This window comes from Ostrea edulis, chromosome 1, assembly GCF_947568905.1.
Source record: "Ostrea edulis chromosome 1, xbOstEdul1.1, whole genome shotgun sequence".
In the NCBI taxonomy this organism is placed as follows: Eukaryota; Metazoa; Mollusca; class Bivalvia; order Ostreida; family Ostreidae; genus Ostrea; species Ostrea edulis.
This window is the reverse complement of record NC_079164.1, coordinates 30,521,263-30,544,882: the sequence shown is the minus strand read 5'-3', so window position 1 is coordinate 30,544,882 and position 23,620 is coordinate 30,521,263. Positions and strand designations below refer to the sequence as shown.

Genomic DNA, 23,620 nt, shown 5'->3' with positions numbered 1-23,620 from the left:
TTAATGTGAAATCAAAACCATCGTGATTAATTGCCCTTGTAACAAATCGTGAAATTGTGGCAACATGGAATTAAAATTATAAACTTACAGTATCTCGAATGCTCAGATAATAAGTCAATTGCACGATATCTTTCCCTAGATTGAAAATATTTGTATGTCCTATAAAATATATCGCCATACCATAATGTACCATGAAAAAACTTTTCATAGGACCTAGATACACTGTAGTACTTGCCAGACAGGTAAATATCTGAATTGTCATATAAAAAATGGGACTCAGGTGCAAATCACTTGTGCTCCTGTACAAAATTTGCAACTGGTCAGAAAAATTGCTGCCAATATTGATGAATAAGAAAAATAGGGATCAGCTCAATCACCCTATCTTTGATCATGAAATGCGATACCTAGCACAAAGTCTTTCCTTGTTGTAGTCTCTGAAGAAATCTATGTCGATATCGAGATGTCAAAAACAGAAAAGTAACCGTTTCTGTTAATTATGATTGAATATGGTAGACACTTGTTTGAAATGGATCATTTTTGGTAGATTTTTTCTTAATTGTGTGTTTTGTTGGCAACCAGTATCTGTTTTCATCAATACCTGTCAAGTAGAAAAATGGCCAAGCCAGATTATTCAGTCTTGCTCTTTTTAACATTGAGACAGCACCACACATGATGTAGTCTACCATTATTAATGGCAATCCATTGCAAATTGGTGAAAACCTTACACAAATCTGAGGAGATAACATCATATGTCATTAGGGGTGATTGACTCCAAAAACTTGAATGATCCTTAGCTACCAAGTTACCTCCCCTTGTGAATAGACAAAAACAAGTGCTTCAGTGTGTGTTGTTTTCTTTCTTTTTTTTTTTTTTAGCAAATGTCGAGTCAAAAAATACAAGTTACTTTGAAATTTAGACACACTTTTAACATTAATTGTTGTATATGAGAGATTTTCCTTCATCCATCATTACAGTGCATACAAATATTACATAAGATATTCTCATTCAATTTGATGAACTTAAGATTCCTTGCAATAGATGTTTCTAGCAAATCTTGTTTACGCATAAGGCTACCGCAATGTGGGGAATCATTCAATGATAACCACTTCCGTTTAAAACATTCATTTTCATGTAATTTCCACACAAGTAAATCAACTGCATTATTTAATGACTATTTCCTCCTGTAACAGTAAAGGGAGAAAAACAATAAATTATTACATACTCATCAGTGTTTCGGTTTTTCATACTGTTGATTTCGCAGAGTGTGATCCAATTTTCCGGATCACCACACTGGCTTTCTGATTCCGTATCGGTATTCTCTGAAACTGATGATGTCACAATACATCAGCGGACATTTTTGGGGGAAAATATCGATCGTCTCATAAACAAAACTGCATTTCACTGCATGTCTGTGTTTTTGGTAATTTGGATTACATTTATTATCTTATAAATGTGGATTTAAAAATATGTAAGGGGGTATAATTATAATAAATTTATCATTGCTACAGTAACTTGATCCAAAGACTTGGATCACGTCTCGTTGACAGGTGCGGATCATCAGAGCAAGATCGATGCATTCCAGTCTCGTGTGATCTGATGATCCCCACCTGCCAACTCGACGTGATCCGACTCTTTGGATCAAGTTCCTGTAGTAATAATATACGTATATGGATCGGGATTTGAACCAGGATCATCTGAATCTCTATAGTCAGGTGCTCTACCAACTATGCTATGTAGCAACTGTTGATGATTTATGCTTAGATATAAATTACTTATAGATTAATCAACGGTATGAGTTACAGCATGAATGTTTACAATTTCAACTGTTAATAATGAAATATTTACATTTTCAACTACTTTCTCTGTGATAACACTTTGAAGCTCCAACATGTTAATTTCCCCACAACTTACATGTGCTTGATGTAAATTTTTCACTTGCATACAAATGAAAGGTCAGCCTACAGGGACTATGGAAACCTTGAATGTCATGTGTATTTTTGATATGTTGATTTATTTTCATTTTTATTTTAAACAAATTATAAGGAATCACTGTCTTAGTAGTTTGTTGGATATGAGAGGGTATTAACTATACATCGAAAATGTGTTAGTTTATGCATTAACGACTGCCGCTATGCAAATTATCACATTTTCTATTTAGTTAATCACCTCACACAACTCCTTAAATCATATCACTTAGCAGTGTCATTACTGTACAAGCATCATTGATATCATTATAAGCATTGAAATTGCAACATTTCTTGATATTTTTATCATTGGTACAGAGCACCAGCAATGAAATAAAAATGACCCCCCCCCCTTCCCATTGAATGGTACAGAACAAAAATGATCCCCCCTTCCCATTGAATGTGTTTAGGAACTCTAGCTTCCCCAAAGCCAGGAGAAATTCGGAGTCTGGGTCCCCTGAATCTCGTCACATCTACCAAATGAGCTATCTAGCCACCGACAAATGAATCCAGTAATATGATGAGTAACCACTGTAAAAATCAATTGTTTTTCTCCTCTGTTCATACAATCTTTATCATACATATTAAGCTAATATTTGTATGTCCACAATCATTTTTTCCACCCACTGCCCAATTTTCCATGGATTTCTTGTCATCCAAAAATACTAGGTCTGTCATAGTGAGTGAATGTTAAAAATCTACTGAACACATACCAATTGAATAGGAAATCTTGTCACCTGAAGAATACATGTCTTACTTCAAGTCATGGAAATGTTCATCTTAGCGAAAGGAAGCACCTGCATAATGGACTTAAAAATAGATCACATCATAGATCAAGGACTAGCTTTATATTAAACACTGCCCATCCTACCGATACTTTGTAGCACGTATGAAAGAAATATTCATGCATGGTCTTCACATTCTATGATATTCACATCCGACCTTTTGATATATCATATATATACTAGTTCAATTTTAAAGTATTCCTCTATGCACTGACTACATCTGTAACATAGTTATTTTGACTCTACTGAGGATCAAACCTGAGACTTCTAGTGCGAATCCAGTGTTCTACTGAGGATCGAACCCGAGACTTCTAGTTCGAATCCAGTGTTCTACTGAGGATCGAACCCGAGACTTCTAGTGCGAATCCAGTGTTCTACTGAGGATCGAACCCGAGACTTCTAGTGCGAATCCAGTGTTCTACTGATCAAGCTAAGGCCAGTAAATGTAAATACTTTAATTCTAATATATAGGTCATTAACTGGCAGTAGTGGATTTATTGGGGGGGGCAAAGGGGGCCCAGTCCTTCCCCCTTTTTTGCCACAAATTTACATGGCATTACTGGCATATATAGATGAAAACTTCAGATTTGCCACCCAAAATGGCTGAGTATTATGGCTAATACTTGACTTTCACATGTGCCTCCCCCCTTTCGAAAATCCTGGATCTGCCACTGTCAGTAGCAATAAAACCTTCCATGCAAATTCATCTAGTACTTCAATGACCACATAAATAGTCCGAAATGACATCATTGATCATGGCATGTATTACACGACTTTCACATAAAATTGAAGTCCTATATAAACACCAATATTAGAGTCTGGTCATCTACAGTTACATATTTCCTGAGTGTGAGGGACAACTGATAAAGTAATCTCAAAGTGTCACCATGTTTTGTTGGCAATAGACAAATAAAATGAAATTAGGAAAAGACACATGATTAGTATTTCAAAGTTTTATTATTGACTTTTTACAACAGTCTGTACCCCTCACTAATTAACATTGAGCTGATGATCCTGAATATCTTCATTAACAAGAAAGTATAAGTGTTCATCTCCATGGTAACACATGATGTTTCACTTTGCTGAATTAAGTAAGATTTGACAATTAAGAAATTCCTCTAATCCTTTACAATGAAGCAGCACAGATCAATGCTTTAACATTCTTAATTATGTGTACTAAGCAATATCATTCGCACACAATTTATGCCGATTGTGTTTTGTACACAGGACATACAGCCATTCTGTATTAAAATATGAAAGAATCATCAAATGGGTGGGACTAATTATAAGTAAATGTGATTAAAAAAAAACACTTTCAAGGGAGATAATTCATGACTGTTGGATGTTTAATGGTAAAGATTTAAACATTTCTTGACTGTAAATGTGAAAAAAAAACCCATTCTTTTGTTAACAATAACAACACTAAACAGAATACAGGTGAAAAAATTAGACAAGTTGTTATCTACATCTACTAAAGAACAACAAATAAATAAAAAAAAAACCACATGTTCATAAATGCTGAAAAGTAATGCTCCGTGGTGTAGAAGGGAAAAAATTATAACAACAGTATAAATACAATGCAACTAATTGATTGTCATGTCAGTTAACTGGATCCGTAATCCAGTTATCCTGCTAAAGGAAACAAAATAAGCAACTAAGATCTGGATCAGAGAAGAACATAAAACTTTCAGATTCAATAATTTAAAAAAAAAAAAAACAGGAATAAAACATTCAATGATCATAAAAGAAATTGAATGTGGATAAAAAAAAGTTCAAAGTCCACAAATAAAATATGCAGTGTTTCAAAAGTGGTTGCAGTATTACTGTATTTAAGATCCATATCAAGATCACAATACAGAGTGCAATACTAAAATGTGCAACCGACATAACTATAGAAAAGAATCGCCAATATCCAGAAACAATGTTCAAAGAAGGGGACCTTACTTTCTCAACTTCAGTCAATGATTGATCATATAGATCATTTTAATCAATAATTACTAATAGATCATTCACCTGTATAATGAGTCCTTTCTATCTGCAGGTATCATAGCACATGGAATTCAGCCTTGACCTTCACAGAAGGGTATAAAATAACAATGAGATGTATAAATTCAATAAATAAGTTCAATAAATATGTAAAGAGTGGCCCAACTTAACTGAGACAAGCATATGAATTAAGGACCAAGAAAATGAATTTTTAACTCGAAACACATGTGCATTTGGATCTACAACCTAAATTTACACTCTGTATACATTGTGAGTGATATTTAAACATTATTGATTCAAAACAATGAATTTGTCTTGTCATCTCAACATAACATACAGTCATCTCTTTTACAACAATCTTTCACAAAAAATTTATAATAATTAGCTGGAAAACATCTTTACTGGTATGCATGCTGAAGTGCACATGCACAGATGTTTTTGTAATCTCATTAGGGGAAAAGCTGCCTCTTAAGCCTTAGGTTTTGAATATGACCCTGTATTTAAAATCAAATTCATTGTTTCAACACAAATAGTTCAGACACTGTAAAATTGTTAACTTTCATGGGTGTTAAATTTTTGCTGATTTTGTGGTACGGCACATCCACGAACCAAAGTCATTCATGAACAGAATTACAATTCTTACACCACAAAACCAAGTCCCCATGAACATGCATATTTTTCTCAAACCATGAAAATTTGACCCCATGAATACAAATGAGTCTACAGAATCAGAATTTTAGAAACTTCAGCTGATGTAGTAAATGGCCATTGAAACAACTATTAAAAATTTGAAAAGCATTCACAGGTAATTCATATTTAAGAGAAAATCAAACTTTCCCATATAACAATTTTTGTTCAGAAGTTTGCACTTTTCCGACATCCCCCACCCCACGTTCCCTATAAACAGTGGACAAATTGTGACAAATTTGTCAAATTCTGTAATAAAATACTGTCAACTCTTTTAAAGTGTAAATAAAAGAATTGTAATAAAAATAACCAGATATTCTGTATGAAAGAAGTGCAAGAAACTACTGTAACAAAACGCTTCATAAAATGACAATCATGAAACTACAAAAAATTCTTTAGTCCTATAAATATCTGCACCAACATCACAGTATGTATGACATCATAATTTCAATGAATAGGTTTAACAAGGTACAATTCATATGACACTTTAACTGAACACACTAAATAGTCATTGTAAAATCATAATAATTATTGAATGTGATACATAAATCTCCTGAGATCATGGTATTTGTCATTTCAAGAGTCTGCTTAGACTACAACCTTAATTTGTTAGTTATATGTCACATGGCATCCACTGAAAAAAATGGTATTCACATTCATCTAATCAAATAATCAGTTCTCTTGTAATCTGCAACAAAACATAAATTGCTGCTTAATGTAATTTCTATATACCAGAGAACAGACATTTTTACTTCACTTTCTCTATTTTTACTTCACAGCAAGAAATTTAATTTCTGCCATTGCAAAAGCGAAACTATCCAGCCAGGTCCAATGTTCACATAGTACTGAATCAAGTCCTTTATCCATTCCTGCTAGTTTCCTCCATGTGCCATCTTTCCTACAAGCTCTCCTGCTATAGGTTAATGGGCAGTGTGATCTTTTCTGTTCCTTGAGAATAAGTGACACTGGTGCTATTATTAGATCGCGTGGACTTCCCCGAGCGGGAGCTTGTTGGGGTGTAGGAGCGATGGTGGGAGGGGGGCTGTGAATGAGAGTGAGACTGTGATGAATACGCACTTCCTGAATTGTGAGTGTTAGCTAAAGCATCACGAGTATAAGCAGCGGTGTACAGCGCGGTACCATGCTGGTTTGCGGGGTGGTATACGGGTTGCATGGGAAAGTAACCCTGATGCGAGTGTGGAAAATCAGGATATTCCCGACTAGGGGGGTATGAAGAGTTACAAGTGCTTTGACCTACAAAGAAAAGGCAAAATATTCAAAGCTGTGTTAGTATTCACAACAATGCCAAACTTAGAGAAATAATCTCATTGCATTATATATATATACATGTATATATATATCATATATATCAAATAATTTCAATTCACGTTCACAGCCATACATACAATTGTCAGAAACCCACGGTTGATTACACTTCGTTCCTAAGCAAGTAGGAATGAATTGACCCACGAGTGGTGGAGAGAGGAACGAAGCGTAATCGACCGTGGGTTTCGGACGACGTAGTCATACCAAAATGAATAATAATTTCTAAAACTACACAATTCTATTTCTGAAGTCATTCCAAAATCTTCAGTAACAGGGCCATGCAACAAAGACGGAACGGTACAAGGTAAATTCACTCAAATAGCTTTATCTTACTAGTATAGTATTTCATGATACATTATAATCAAATTATAATACATGTACTATCAAAATGTCAATTACACAAAGCTCATAGCATTTAGTGAAACTATATATATTGCACTGATTGCCTTTCTACAACATTCATAAAAGATATTGCACTCCATTAGCAAAATGTGCTCAAAATGCAAGCACTGTGTCAATACTTGAACATGCATTTACAAATAATGAAATACACATATTAAGAGTCTAAAGTACTTGATACAAAAAAGATTTCTTCACTGGAGGTTTGCTATTCAAACAGATGTTTCTGTATCTCATAATGCATTGCATTATTTCACAACGTGGTAAATGTTATGAAAAGCAGCTATTTCAAATAAGATGAAGGTATTAAATCTCGCACTATAGCTCTGAGAGATTTGCATTCCAATTTGTGTTAAAACTGTCAAAAACTCGACACTGTTAATTAATGAGAGGATTAGATTTCTTGAGGGTCGGTCCTCATGGCAATTATCTATTGAAATTTTAACACAATCAGATATTTCACAAGCAAGCACAATTTTTACAAGTAACCAGAAATTTAAAACTTTAAATTAGAGCATTTATTTACTGCGCATTTTAGATGAGTTATGTAACAAAAGAAAAGTTAAAACTAGTTCTGATAAAAGCACAGCCAAGTGATGACATTGTGAACTTGAACCAATTATTGTCAACTACAGCTGAATTGACAGCAAGTCTCATCAGAAAGGTCATCTTTTGCTTTCAGTTTTAAATCTCCTCTCCTTAATCAGCTAATCCTAAAACTAATCTCCTAACATTTACCAACAACTGGGTATTTTCTTGTGTCAAAAAATGACACCTTATTTATCAATTCTGAAGCACAAGTACAAACTGTGAACTCAATACTCTAGGTGCAAGTGAAAGAAGCAAGAAGTTTCCAGAGACCTTACACTATCCAAGAATCTCAGATATTTCTCCTCAACATATTATCAATGATCATTTGTTTTGATCTGAAGCAGATTTTGACCACACTTGAGTCTAGTTACAAACAATAAGTCCATAATCTTTGAACCCAAGTCAAACAGAATGTACAGTGTAGTTAATTACTCCCCTTCCCCCACCTTTAACTTCTGGCTAAAACATTGATTCTGACATATGTACGGTACCTACTGTAATTTACAAGAGATTGGAGATGAATTTCATTCTGTGCTCAACTGTAATGCAATACAAGAACAAAGAATGAAATTTTGATCACCTAAACAAATAAAAAATTTAATTAACAAGATGTGTTTGTGAAACACAAATGCCCCCGATAATGGCCAATTCCGAAGATGGCCAAGGTCACAAAGACAAATATCTTGGTACCAGTAGAAAGATCTTGTCACAAGAAATCCTCATGTACAATATGAAAGCTCTAATATTTACCATTTAGAAATAATGACCAATGTCAATTTTTTAAAAAGTAGGTCAAATGTCAAGGTCAAAAGGTTTAGTACCAATGGAAATGTCTTGTCACAAGGAACACGCATGTGAAATATCAAAGCTCTATCACTTACTATTCAAAAGTTATTAGCAAGGTTAAAGTTTTCAAAAAGTAGGTCAAACTCCAAGGTCAAGGTCACAGGGTAAAAAATGTTGGTACCCACGGAAACGTCTTGTCACAAGGAACACGCATGTGAAGTATCAAATTTCTATCACTTACTGTTCAAAAGTTATTAGCAAGGTTAAAGTTTCAGACAGAATGACAGACAGGACAAAAACAATATGCCTCCCCCCCCCCCCCCCCCCCCTGATCTTCGGGGCACTCTGAAGACTCAAGACCCATCAACTGACAAAGTTTGATGATTGTAAGTCAAATAGTATCTGAAATATTCAAATATAGGCGTCAAAATCTAAAATTAGGACACAGTGACCTACTTTTTAATCAACACACTCTGAACACTCAACATGCATCAACTGACAAAGTTTGATAATTGTAGTTCAAATAGTATCTGAAATATTAAAATATAGCCGTCAAATTCCAAAAGTAGGTCACGGTGACCTACTTTTTGGTCAACAAACTATGAAGACTCAAGATGCATCAACTGACAAAGTTTGATGATCCTAGCTTTCATAGTGTCCAAAATATGCATCTAAAATTGAAAATGTGAAATTTGAATGTCTGCAAAATTCAAAAAGTAGGTCACTGTGACCTACTTTTTTTATAAATATGTTTCGAGGCCTCTAGACACATCAACTTACAAGGTTTGATGATTCTAAACCTCTCGGTATCTGAAATAACAACCTAAAATGTATTCATAAATGATTAGCCATAAAATTCAGAAAGTAGATCATGGTGACATACTTTTTACATGATGCACTTCAAGGTCCCATGATCCATCAACTGACAACTTTTGATGATCATAGGCTCAAAAGTGTCCAAGATATGCATCAAAATCCATTTAATAATAATTACCTGCGAAATTCAAAAAGACCTACTTTTGAGACAACATGACATTAGGTCCTAAGATGCATCAACTGACGAAATTTGATGATCCTAGTCCTTATACTAAGCAAAATATCAAAGTTTTAACAAAACAAAATTTAAGGTCAACTTTGAAGTGACCTTGAGACCACACCCTTTGCCCCAGGATGATTCCTTGAACAATTTTTTTATCTACAACCTATCCCCATCCTTATGCATAAGTTTGGTGATAATTTGCCCAGTGGTTCTTGAGAAGAAGATTTTTTAGCAACCACTACTTTTGTTTGCATTTTCCTAATTATCTCCCCTTGTTAAAGGGTCACAACCCTAGTTTTAGTACAAATGAAAGCCCTTGGGCCAAGGATACCCTGTGACAAATTTGACAAAAATTGCCCAAGGGGTTCTTGAGATATAGCCCTTTTTCCAAAAAGTTGACGCACACCGCACACCAGACATAAGGCCATATGATTAGCTCTTTGAGCCTTCGGCTCAGAAGAGCTAATAAAATGTGTTCCCATACCTAGAATGCCCCTACTTCACATTAATACTAATATGATTGTTTTTTTTTTTACTTGATAAATACTCTTATTACACGCATGTATTACTGGTATGTAGTTTTCATATATTCACTTCTTTGATATCTGTCTGTGCAATAATGTGTACTTTGACAAAAAAGGACAATCGAACTTGCTCTCTATAATTTAGGACTGGATGTTTCTCCTATTTCCCCTTTCCTTCCACCCCCCCCCCCCCTCCCCCCTTTTAAATACATAGTAAACAAATGACAGATCTGGAAATCTTGTGAGGAGAGACTTCCCATAATAACAAGAATTCATGGATCATTTGCAGTCATTTTCATTACAAGTAGTTGGCCCAGATGAGTTCTAGAATCCTATAACCTCGTTTATCTTTGCTGGTCACATCCTCCAGATTATTCAGCATTCCTCAGTCATCTTCATTATGCTATATCATAATTAAAGTCTATCAAACTAAAGATCCTGATTGCTTAACCTTCCAGAAGTTTGAATGAGACAGAAAGATTCTCTATCATGATTTGTAAGAAACCCAATATCTGAGGCACTGTAATCATCTGTCTATAATGTTGGAAAGAAATTAAGAATATCAAGTTTGAAAAATATTTATCACAAAATCTGAGATTACTATCCTCAACACTCCATGAAAATATCACCTTAAACAAAGTCTTGAAACTCAACATCATCAATTCATTATGTCACAATTGTCGATATTGTCACTGATATAAATGTTGAGTATTCTACTCTCAAACAAAATGAATAATACAATTAATATATCAATAAACCCAGTCTCTGTCTCCCTAGAAGTGAAGCTGAGGATTCTCTTCCGACATGAATTCATCCTTCGCTTTGTCTGAGACCCTACATTAATTGGACTTCCTACTTCGAACAAATCATTGATAGTTCTTGACATTGATGCATACTATTACCGGTACATGTAATACTTCTGAATAAGTCCATACAAGAATAGGAACTTAATCACATTATGTTACCTTATGTCAGCCTTAAATTGATTGATAGCTGTAGTTTTCAATGCGTTAGAATAAGCAAAGATTTCTGACATAGTGGACCAAACATCAAAACACCTCTTGTTTTTCTTACTTTGATTATAGGGTGGTGCCCCATTAGCTACCAAATTGTTGGGCATCGCAGGTTGTGCAGCACAAGTGGTGCTCTCTGGTGGTGGCTTACACATAAGTTTTTTACAACAGCAGACGGCAGCAATGATGCAGACGATCAGCACGATGAGACTTCCTACCGTAATTGTAACAGAGGCTGTTACTCCAAGGGCCAAGAATCGGTTGAGAAAAGTTCCATCTGAAACAACACAAAAACATATCTGGTTATAAACATATAAACATTGTAGGGCTTAGGACCCCCAACAAATGTGTAATTCCTTGTGAAAAAGATAAATAAATAAGGCCTTATGCAATGTCTGCTTCTGATTACATGGATACAATATAACAGATTTTTTTGTCATTTTAGGAACAATACTCTCAACATTGTCATGAAATAAGCTTAGTATCTTATATAAAATTTCAGTTCTTTCAGCACAAATCTATAAGTTTTGGTAATCACCATGATTTTATATACATACAAGGATGAATTTTTTTCCACTTCCTAATTGCCCATCTGTCCTTATAAAATCAATTGAAATTCTCTTAGAACTCAGAGTGTATTGGATACTAGCAGTGTAAAATTCTCAGCAGGTACAAATTTCAAAAGATAAGCACATCCTGTTGACTTGAGCAGTATACACCTAATCACTGTATTTGTCTTTCACACAGACAAATGCTTTCAATAGGAATCAGGACTCTGAATATTACATTCATTATCCTGATCAATGGATTTTGGCAAATTAATATTTATTCCCTGTATTCCTGAAACCCTTTGAAAATCTAAGTTCCATCAACAATATCAATGTTGGCATATTTGTTTTTTCCACATCAAAAATAATTATATCTACCTTCAAGCAATGAATACAAATATCTGCGATCAAAGAAATGAGATCAACTTTGGGCACCTTGATATTATTTCAGATAATTCGTAAGACAAGCTAATGGATGAACAAAGACACAACAAAAAATTCATCCATATAAAAAATCTTGAAAGGACCTCTAACTGTTTCTAAAGCAAACCTATCCCAGGTATAATGTAAAAAAGGTCTATCAAACACATTTTTGTTAAACCTGTACTGTTGAATTACAATTATAAATTTCATTTGTGCATGAAACGTTTTCTAATATATATCACATTTCAGACCTATAACCCTTAATTTGTAGGGTCTCCCCCTCTCATTCATGAAAGTCATCTTAAACACTGAATTAACATCAGAATATCATACTCTCATGAACATGTAAGGGAACTTATTGGGGTCTGATAGTGTGCATGGCCACATGTATTAACCATGTTCAAATTAAAATATGTAAATTATCTTCTTACATGCAATGTTGCATATAATTTTTTTTTTTTTGATGAACTTCGCCAAGTACTTTCTCTATAAAGGAAATAGCCTGAAAAGTTGACATTTTAAAAAAAATTTGAATTGATTGCTTCTATCCTGTTTAACGTTCCTCTCAAGAATTTTTCACTCATATGGAGACTTCACCAATACCAGGGAAGGGCTTCAAATTTAATAATTTTTGAAGAAAACATAATAAAAATTTAACATTAAGATTTCTCCACTCTCATGTGGTATCATAGGTTTTTCCAAAATTTTAAAAATAATTAAGAAGAGCCCCGCAAAGTAGGGCATCTTCTCACAATGTAGGCAATCAGTAAATATAAGTCCCATAATGACCTTGACCTTTAGAATCCAAAATCAATAGAATTCTTCCTCTCTCAACAATGAAGATACAAGTATGAAATTAATGGAGCAAAAAATGTGAGTGTCTAAAAGCTTTTTCTATGAAGTCATATGGCATGACCATGACCTTTTGACCCCAAATCGATAGGGTTCTTTCTCTCTTGAAAACAAAGTTACATGTGAATATGACATCAATGGAGCAAAAAGAGTACGTGTCTATAAGCTTTTTTTTGTGATGTCCCATTGTGACCTTGACCTTTGACACCAAAATCAGTACTGTTCTTCTCTTGATAACAAAGCTACAATGCACAAATACATGCATCATCAAGCCTGCTTGCACAAGCATGTCTTGCTTTGGTTTTCTTATACACTGAATGAAACCTTACAGGGATCAGAGTTTTATTTGTTGCTTCTCTAATCTCCTCACCCAAGATATCAGGTGCATTCACGAGATACTGGTGTGAAATATGTCCCTCTAATTCCATTCTAAGCAGAACCCATTCATTAGTTGTTTGTCTGCAGTGTCTTGTTAAGATAAGTTACAATGGTCAGCTGGAGGAAATATCTGATAGTGACGTGGTATGTTGTACTAATGATGAGTGCATTGCCACAGACATCTCTAGTGACAAATGAAGGTGTATGGAGAAGTACATGAAGTATATATAAATATATACTCCCTGAAAGTTTCACTGGTTACTTTGCTTTTATCAATGAATCATTCTGTTAAATATATAGGTTTGTGCCTCTTTCCATTTAAGTACAATATATCATATTTACATTTCCAATGCTCTTGCCATTGATATCTTTACATATTGTAATGACAGGCATTTCCTGATGAATGTGCTGCAGTTGTAATCAATGCACATATGAATACAGACCTAACTTGATAAATATAGTATGTCTATCTTAACAGCTGGGAAACCCAACAGAAATGAAAGTAGAATGTAAATATAAGAAATGAATTTCAATTTTAAAAATACATGAGAGTATGAATTGCAACGCTTCACTCTGGTTCATGAAGCCCTCACATGAAGTGTCACAGTTCATAAACTCATGTATTTTCAAAATTGAAATCTATTTCTAAACAGTATCAATAATTACAGTGAAACCTGTTTAATCTGAATGTTGAACAATATGAAATGTTGTGTAATTATACGGATAATCAAGTATTAAATATGACATTACATTAAAAACTCTGTGTATTCCAAATTCTGTTTGATCTGGTACCAAATACATTAAGAATATCCAGTTCTTTATTATCTACATTAGGAAATATTCTGTATATGTTAAGCCTAATGGTTTAAATATAATCAAATATATATACACTGTAAATGTGGTCAATTATGAGTGTAGTTAATATCACACAAAGTCCTGGAAGGAACTGAACAATTTAGTTTTATTTCTGACAATGTGAATATATTTTGCTATATGGATGCATATATAATGTGATCTGATTAATGGGTGGGGGAATTAACATGAAATTTAGTCTTTGTTGAAGTTTTTAGTGAATTTTAAGTACCAGTACTATCATAATTTGAATGTCTCGATTTTAAATCATCTATTTTCGTCTGACTGTCCTTGACCTTTGATACAAAATTTTTGTTTTTATTTTTATCTAATTTTAAATTTATTTTCTTAAACATATATTCATTAGAGTCTAGTTTTACTCAGTGCTACTTCCTTGTATAAGCTATATATATACCAATACCTTGAGTAAGTTTTGCTGTAGCTCAGAAATGTATTTTATAACACTACTTCTGACCACCAATATTGGATATACCCGACACAAAACATGTTGACATGCACTCAATTATCTATCCGCTGTTCAAATATGAGCTATGTGCATTTATTTACCATTAAAAACTAAATGTATTCATAGGAAGAGATTATTTTTTCATTGAATTGTCTCCAACGATAACATATTTTAAACCAAATCAATAATAACTTAAATCTGCTGAATTTTTAAGATAGTCTTTAAACCATTTTCGTACTTCTGTCATCAAATATCAGTTTATAGAACTCTCCTTCCAATTAAATCTCTACTGAAACTAAAAATCACTGTGTAAATATTTCCTAAAATTATATCTCATGGAACCCAGTCAAAAATATTATTTTATATAAATCTGCTTTTGATAAAATACTTCAGTTTATTTTTGTTTGGGATAAAAAAAAAAGTCAACATGATAATTCTATCAGATAGGAAACTTGCTGGCCTTTGAAAAACTCAACCTGAGAAAAACCAGTGCTAAATTGTACCTCAGATTGGATTGATAAATGAGTACACCGAAAAACCATCATTCATAAAATACATCAGCCGTTTGTTACTGCCATTGAAAAATATGTTCATCTCATCGTCAAGAAAGCTTCATTCTAAATGTTTAATAAAAAAATGTTTTTGAAGTTTGGATTAAACTAAAGGATTAGACTTGATGCCCTGGGAAAGAATGTCTCAATAATCTTGATAGTGATAGAAATTACAGAATCTACATGGAGTCATGATGTAAACAAGCACTGTTCTCTATCACTTTTTCTCTTGATTCTCACAAAAGATAAAACAATGAACTAAAACATTGTCTGGCATCAGTCTCTGGGTTTTGTAGATGTTTGTGATTAGAGCATATATGGAGACCAAATCTCTGATTTTATCCATTACACTATCCCCCTATTACCAATGATTATTTTCTCTAAATCTATGTTCAAAATTCATGGATTTTACATTCCATTTCAAACTGAGACAAAATTCACACAAGTGAATCCATTAGTGGCTCTGACTGAGTCCAGTTCTATTCACAGGTACCTGACTGAGCCCAAGTCCTATTCACAGGTACCTGACTCAGATACCTGACTGAGCCCAAGTCCTATTCACAGGCACCTGACTGAGCCCAAGTCCTATTCACAGACACCTGAAGTGTGGATAGCATATAATAGATCTTGTGTACTTACCCTCACCTTATGAAAAAATTAATGTAGAGCTGATAATTTCTCCAAAATATGTGATCTCCCCACCAATCACCTACATACGTCATTCTGAATAGTCAGTTTGTTCTTTCTATAAGCTTATGAGATGACCACTTTTAAAAGCTACAAATCTATTAGTATTCAAAAGCACGGCAAACTCAAATGCTTATAGAAAGCACAAACTGACTATTCAGAACGACTTACATAGGTGATCATGTAGCAAGGAAATCACATATTTTGATGAAATTCTTCCAAAGGGAGAACTTGTTCAAAGTATTATGCAAATTTTCTGCATTTTGTTACTTTTGACAATTATGAATTATTCCAATCATAGTTCTGAAATCCTCTCTCAATGTGGTTTTGATCTATGGAGATTGAAGTCATTACTTATATGAATTTTTTTCAGTTGCGGGAATAGAGGAATACTGTTTTACTAAACCACTGATTCCTCTGAATAATTCAAGTTACTCTTAATCCAGTTAGCAAGAAAGAATAATATAACTCTAATTTGTTAGGAATCCGTTCCCTGTAAATATTCAGCATGATCTGAATATTCATCCGTTTATTACGGTAATATGAAACCTTACCCCCCCCCCCAGACGAATATGTCCATCAGCTCTACCACTGAGCTACGTGAATCTGGTTGAATACAGGTTAGTATATCCACCCTTCATTCTTTTTTCAGAACTCAGAGACACCATGTGTCATAAAGAGTGCAAATATCTTTTTAATCTTAAACGAATCCAAGTCCCATAACTCTGTAACAACAAAGGTGATTTTGAAAATCGAAAGAAGTCTTCCTCTGCCTTATCCGAGAATTATGTATTAAATTTAAGAAAATATTCCCAAGGAAACTTAAGTTACCATGTGCCATAGTAAGTCCTGATGGATGGACAGAGAGATTACTATAGGGCACCTGCCATATTGCAGGGCCCTATAAATAATCTATTCATACAGATGAAGTGTAACATCTTTGGGTTATTTTTAGAGTGGTATTAATTACCTAGTTTTCATGAGGATATTGGATTCTTGTTTGCCTTCTAAGATGAATTAATATATGTACTAACAGAGGTTTAATGAGTATCAGAATGTACTAACAGGGGTCTAATGAGTATCAGAATGGATCCATAATTTACCCAGTACAGGCGATATACATGCACTAGTTCTGGTCTTGAATTAATGTTTCCACAAAATCATGTCCAAAGTCCAAACCATACTAGTTGTAAGAAATATTATCCATATAAATGGACCCAAGAAATTTGATTACTTACCTATTAAGAATACGAGTGCATACTTTATAAGTATATATATCATGAAACATTTTCGCATCTATTGAATATGACTGCTTAGTTCCCAAAGAACTCCTAAATTTGCTAAATACATATGAAAATTGCTCCTTAGAGGTTGACTTGTGTTTTGCTCAATATCATTCCCCATGTTTTTGTCTGTCTAATTGAAGGAAAAGAGCCAAAGGATGCCAATTACTTATCAAAAAATGTGAGCCCTAAGAACATTAATTGATATAAACCAACAATCTAGCCAAAATATATTAAATATCTACGCAGTGTTCAAATTGCATGCTGTTTGCTAACATTGGTGTTGTGATTTTTATTCATCGTGTAGACTAGTAACAGATACAGGCACTAATATCCTGGTCATGGCACCAAATTGACATTAAAACAACTCTCGTGAATTGGACTCTTGGGCATAAATATGGGTAATAAAATAAAGAGGGATTCTAGTCTGTAAGAGTATGGGAAACTAAATTTTAAAAATATTAACTTCATCTTACCATCTTCAACTGCACACTGAGCAAAGCCTTCCATGGCTTCATCTGAATTATCACCGCAGTGATCCACCTTGTCACATTTGAGGTCTTCATCTATACAGAACTTGTTGCCACATTGGAAGTGTGAGCCACAAGAATTATATTTTTTAAAATCTGCAAAAGAGATTAAAGAAATAAATATCATTACTTTATTGCTGCTGAATCTACTGTTAAAATTACATTCTACCAATTCTGTTCATCTGAGTGAACTTCATTGGGTTATTTTTTCACAAACTAGCTTCTACAAATGAAAGCTACTAATACCAGGTTTCCTGAAACAATTTTCAGAAATTTACCTTCAGCTTTCCTTAAAAGCATTTTTACAATCAACCTGACTAATTCCTCAAAAGCATTTTCAAGTACACATTTGTTTTATTTAATGTTCATAGAAAAAAAAATTCTATAGGGATATGATGTGGACATGGTATGAAACCATAAATCATTTGATGAACATGGTAAATCCATTGTTGATTGACTTTTTCACAAGCTGGTGGTGTTATCTGATATACTGCCTATAGAATATCATGATTATTCTGCTAATTATCACTCATAATAATCACTATTGATTGAATTATGAGAAGAACACAAAAATATCTATATATTGGCTCTTTACTTAAATCACATAATTGGAACATGTTGGAGAGAGAGAGAGAGAGAGAGAGAGAGAGAGAGAGAGAGAGGGGGGGGGGGCAAATGACAAGAAGTTTCATTTCCTAATTTCAGTGCATTCTATCATTATCAAAATCACCCTCTAAAACCAAAACACAGGTACTGTCAGAATCATTGGGAACATTCAAAACAATAGCCATGCCTTTATCAGAATCTTGATCCTACATCTTAGATAAGCAAAACATATACCAAACTAATTCTATCAGGTCTTTCACATTCTGTTCTATTGAAATGGTCTTCTTTCTATTTGCTCTGATGATTATAGGATTTTGGTCTTAAGAATGAGCTGTTCATAAAATTGATGATTCATCTCATAAAATGTAGCAAGATTATCAATTTTGGACTACAAAAGACTGGACCTGATTGGACCTTAATAAGCATGCAATCAGCAATAAACATGGCATGTTTTGTGACACGGAAATTAATACTTTACTTGACCTTTTTTTTTATACCATTGGTATCTTTGTATAGTCCAATTCATAAAAAGTAAATGAAGCCTTAGTGATTTTCACTAGGTATTTATTGAAAAGTTTGATATATATCTGAAACTGGCAAAATGAATCCAATTTATTGAAAATGACAGTCTGTTATGGCAAACCAGCACATTATAATGAGACAAAACACAGAACTGCAAAATTTAAGAGACTTGAAATTTCATTTTTGAAAATGCAAGAGGGTATGAACTGCAGTGTTTCACATTGGTATACTTCATGAAGCAATTTAGCTTGTTAAAATACACATACTATACCAGGGTATTTATCATTTGAGATAATTTATTATTTAAGATTCATAATATGCACATTATTCACAACTGCAGCACATTCATGAGGAAATGGCTATCATATATATCAAAGGCAAAAACATTGGAAATGTAAGTATTCAAAAATATCAAGGAATATTTTACAGCTTGTAACTGTTACCCATCAAAATACGTAACTGCATATTTATACCCAAAACCACATTAAATGACCATCAGTCACACATATGATCAAAATAGACTTCATAACCTTTATCAATGTCTCTTGATAATTCTTCATCTTGAAGGTCAATGGTAATTAAATGTTGACATTTGTTTAATGTGAACAAATTATTGATTCTTTAACATTAAATGAATACATCACTCAAACAATTTACACTAAGATAAGACTCAAGAGTTCTGATGCATGTTTATTTCATTAGGACTTATTTTCGTTTCATCGTTCTCAAGGTATTTCATCCTTGTCATGATGACAGAAACCTTACTATTTTCATTAAATGTGCTGTGAAAGTTTATCTATATCGAGTACTCAGAGACAATCTATATAATTCAGCTTTGCATTGACTTCAATTTCACTAAACTTCAACCTAATTGTCATCCAAAAAAACTGTGACGTGCTTATTTATTCATTTTCTACCACATTTACTTCTTTAAATGAAGCACACTCAGCTGTGAAACGGAATACAGCTGTATTTATTTCATGAATAATAATATCCTGTGTTAATTTCAGCTCACATTATCACATACAAGAAAGACTGCCTCATAGATCATCAATTTTGTTGCATTTAAAAACATTGCATGACACTGCAACAAAGCCCCACAAAACAAAACCTACAGAAAAACTGAGCAACAATGCACTGAAAAAGACTCGTTTGAACAACACGCCCAGAAAGAAAAAAGTCAATTATTAGTACCCAAGGAAAGAGCTAGGCTCTATTAATAGTTTTGTCAATAGGACTAATTACTAAGCAATGCATCTCTGGATCTGTAGCAGATAATTATATGGGAACTCTTTACTAGTCAATGGCAAAAACATTACCACTGCTGACTCAAATGTTATACAAGATTTCCCTTGTAATTTGCAGCCAAGAATCTTCCAAGATCCCTAGTTTCAGGCACCTAGGTCATTTACTTCTAATTGGATAATTGTTCTAAAACAGCAGATTTGCCACTACAAAACATGAGAAAAGTTCGGTTCAAGCAAACTCATACTGAATGATATGGGAGAAGCAGTGGTAGTCATTGTAATTGGATAAAATTGAACAGATTTTTGTTCTAACTGGATGGAAGTGAACAGCATTCTCCCCCTCCATTGCTGATTAATAGCATGCAAACAAAGAGGGTTTTCATTTCAACTGATAAAGGATTCGACCATTTATCTGTCCAAATTGTGGGATGCTTGATGGTCTGTAAATGGTATATTATAGGTTGCAATTGTTTTACGACAAATTTTCACAAACGAAAGCCATGCAGAATATTGGACAACTCAAGCAATGACTTAATAATGGCTTGAGAGAACCTGTTGCCAACTCAGCCATTAAGACAAGTTGCCAGTTTTTTCTGTGATGATCAAAAAACTTGAAGATGTATAACTCAATACCCTTGAACTCTTAAAGAGCTTGAGATAAGAAGAAAATACACCTGTCACTTTTCTACAGTTTATAAATCAACCAGTTAAAATGGCAAAGCTACGGACAATTATCACCAAATAATCATATTCTCATTTTTCTGTTTCGACTGATAAGGCAAAATATAGAAATAAAAAATTATTAAATGTTAACACTTCAAAGAAAAATTTTTTCAGTGAACATAAAATGACAATCAGAACTCAAATCACACTTCAGCTTTCAGTACAGGAACTTCTGCCAGAATTACAGAGCTCTCCTGATATATTGTGTATTTTATTGCAGAAGTACAGGAGCCGAGTTGAAAAGTGAACTATATTCTGACACAGTGATAACATGTTTCATCACTTTATCTTACTACTAAATGATGGATTACTCAAAACTGTACCATACCATGTTATTTTTCCCCTCCAACTGTTTTATGATGAAGAATGATCAAAGAAAAGCAGGGATATAATAGTTTCCCTACCAACCCTCGGAATGTGATCCCTTAACACAGAAAACAGACCTACATTGTATACAATTTACTCCAAGCAATCAAACAGATAGAATAAATCATATCAGATTCAACTATTATTATACAGTACAAAATCATTAAAATCTATTGTCACAATTACAATTTAAAAAATGATATTCATTTCCATTTTTTATAATCATAGTTTAATAGCCTGTTTCACAAAAAATCATACAATTATGATCAAAATTTAGGAACACTGTAATTTCTAAACATTTCACTGCTTACAGATTTCTGAATTTAAATCTAATAAATAACTTGCTATACTTTAATACTTGAAATATTTTGATGCTTAATTCATAGCAAAGCAGGGAGACATTTTATGAAAAGGGCTACAAGCTAATTTAGAATACAAAACACTGTTTGCAACAAGCACATACCATCTCTCCTATAGAGTCAACTCATATACAGATACTTTGATGTTAATGAATACAAACAAATCAAATCAAGCTTGTCCAATCCTACATCTAGTCATTTACTATTCAGATATCAAATGCTCATCTAAACTGACCACTTGATGCAGACCAAAAGCACTGGGAAATTTCCCAGCTATCAGAGGAACAACCCCTATAATTGCCTTTACACAGTGTATGCATACTCTTGAACTCTAATTTAATCCGCAATTTTCTTTTATTAGACATCTCCACTAATTAATTCCCCCCTGCATTAAGGGATGTCAAACAAAAGTAGAGGAAAGAATTGGGGAAACTTTTAAATCAGTACGTGGAATGCTTTTACAAGGTCCTTTTGTCACATCACAGCATCAAATACCCACAACATGACAAGCAACAGAGCAGAGGAGAGCTTGGGATTTCAAAGGTGACAGACAATAGTGACCCTATACAAGACCTCAGCTGATAATTGGTCATCCTATATCAATGGAATTAGCAATAATGAGACTCATTTAGTGTGTATAAAAGGAATGAGGCTTCATATTACAGTTAATATTGGGTACAATATTCATTATATGAATCTTTGTATTTCCAATACAGACAGTATGATGATGAAACTGAGGACTTTGTACTATTATAACCAATGAAATCCTTTATAAAATCATTGACTCTCATTCATAAAGAGAAAAAATTACACCATAACACACAATTGTTATCAAAAGATCAACCAAACTTAAAATGAAATAATCTGTCATATATAAGTGAAGACAAGGATTGTAAAAACAATTTTCATCAACATTTCATATTATACAGTTAAAACTTGGTTATATATAGTGAGAGAGTCAGAAACTGTTGATTTTGATTTGTTGCACTGTATACAGGATTATGTTTGCCTTCTACACATGCAGGCGGTTTCAATAAGTTTTAAATTCACCCAGACACAGCTGTGTTAATTAAAAGAGAAATAAGAGAGAAAACAGTTTCACCTAGTCTTAAATTCGCCCACTGATAATGAGGGCAAAAGGGGTGAAAATAAAGGGGGGGGGGCAAATATTTACCTGCCATCATTAAGTATAGTTCACGGTATCCTAATATTTTTTTTTAATATTTTGTTAAACCCACTTTGTTATATGTACATCATTATAGTTTCCTTCCGTCACTTATAAGTTTGGCCCTATGGGATACCTAATTTTTGGAATATAATCATAAAGTATGTACATCTAATATATTGTATACCTTCACTAAACGCTGTAACGATGAATTTGAAACCTCTTCCTTTTTCTCTTCTTTTTATATCTCCATTCTTGTTGGTCCTACAAGTGAAAATAGGAAAGCTTAAGCATAATGTGTATTCAAGTGTTTCTATTGCAGTACCAAAAGCAACAGATGTAAGAAAACCATAAAACCAGTTTAATTATCAGTTCTTCTAAACACACACAGTGATGGTAATAAAAGTCATATTAAGGTGTTAGCACTGCAAATCTTCAGTAACAGGAGTTACATTTATGACATCCGTGATAGAATTACCCAGCATGTGTGGTATCAGTTGTCATAAAGTTAACAATATTATGTCTTTTGAATCATCCACTAAAATACCTTTGTATGAATCCTCTATTCTTTATTACAGAGTCTTATAATACAAATGCACTGGGTGTGTCATCTACACCACAATGATAAAAGAATAATAGGCATAGCATAGTGACATGAAAAAGTGAAAAGTCAAACCCTGCCATCTTCATTCCTGCACCAAGGGTTCTTACTCAATAGGTGACAATGCACTGAATTCATTGTCAACTTTTTAAAATTTGTTTATTTGAGGTGAACACTCTCCTACCTAGAGATTTCTCCTGTTTAGGTAAATGATATGTTCTGATAAGACCACTTCAGAATTAAAACCTCAAAATACTCCCTTGTACAAAATATTCACCATGAACACTTTAATGGTTGGTTGTGTCTAACAGACTCTTAGGTTTTTTTTGCAACAAAATAAGCGGATTGCGTTACATCAGTA

The 23,620-nt window shown here is 33.6% G+C and overlaps 1 protein-coding gene across 1 annotated transcript in view; it reads right to left on the bottom strand.

The window, feature by feature from the left end:
* Window positions 1–3,687: 3,687 nt before the first annotated feature.
* The window catches only part of LOC125663971 (uncharacterized), a 35,690-nt gene continuing 15,757 nt past the window's right edge, over window positions 3,688–23,620 (bottom strand). Inside the window, exons 4-7 of the mRNA XM_048896429.2 lie at window positions 22,846–22,922; window positions 17,617–17,766; window positions 11,162–11,377; window positions 3,688–6,676 (exon numbers count right to left, since the gene is read on the bottom strand). Of these exons, the coding sequence (XP_048752386.2) occupies window positions 6,336–6,676; window positions 11,162–11,377; window positions 17,617–17,766; window positions 22,846–22,922 (784 nt within the window). The 3' untranslated portion in view covers window positions 3,688–6,335. The remainder of the gene's footprint in view (window positions 6,677–11,161; window positions 11,378–17,616; window positions 17,767–22,845; window positions 22,923–23,620) is intronic.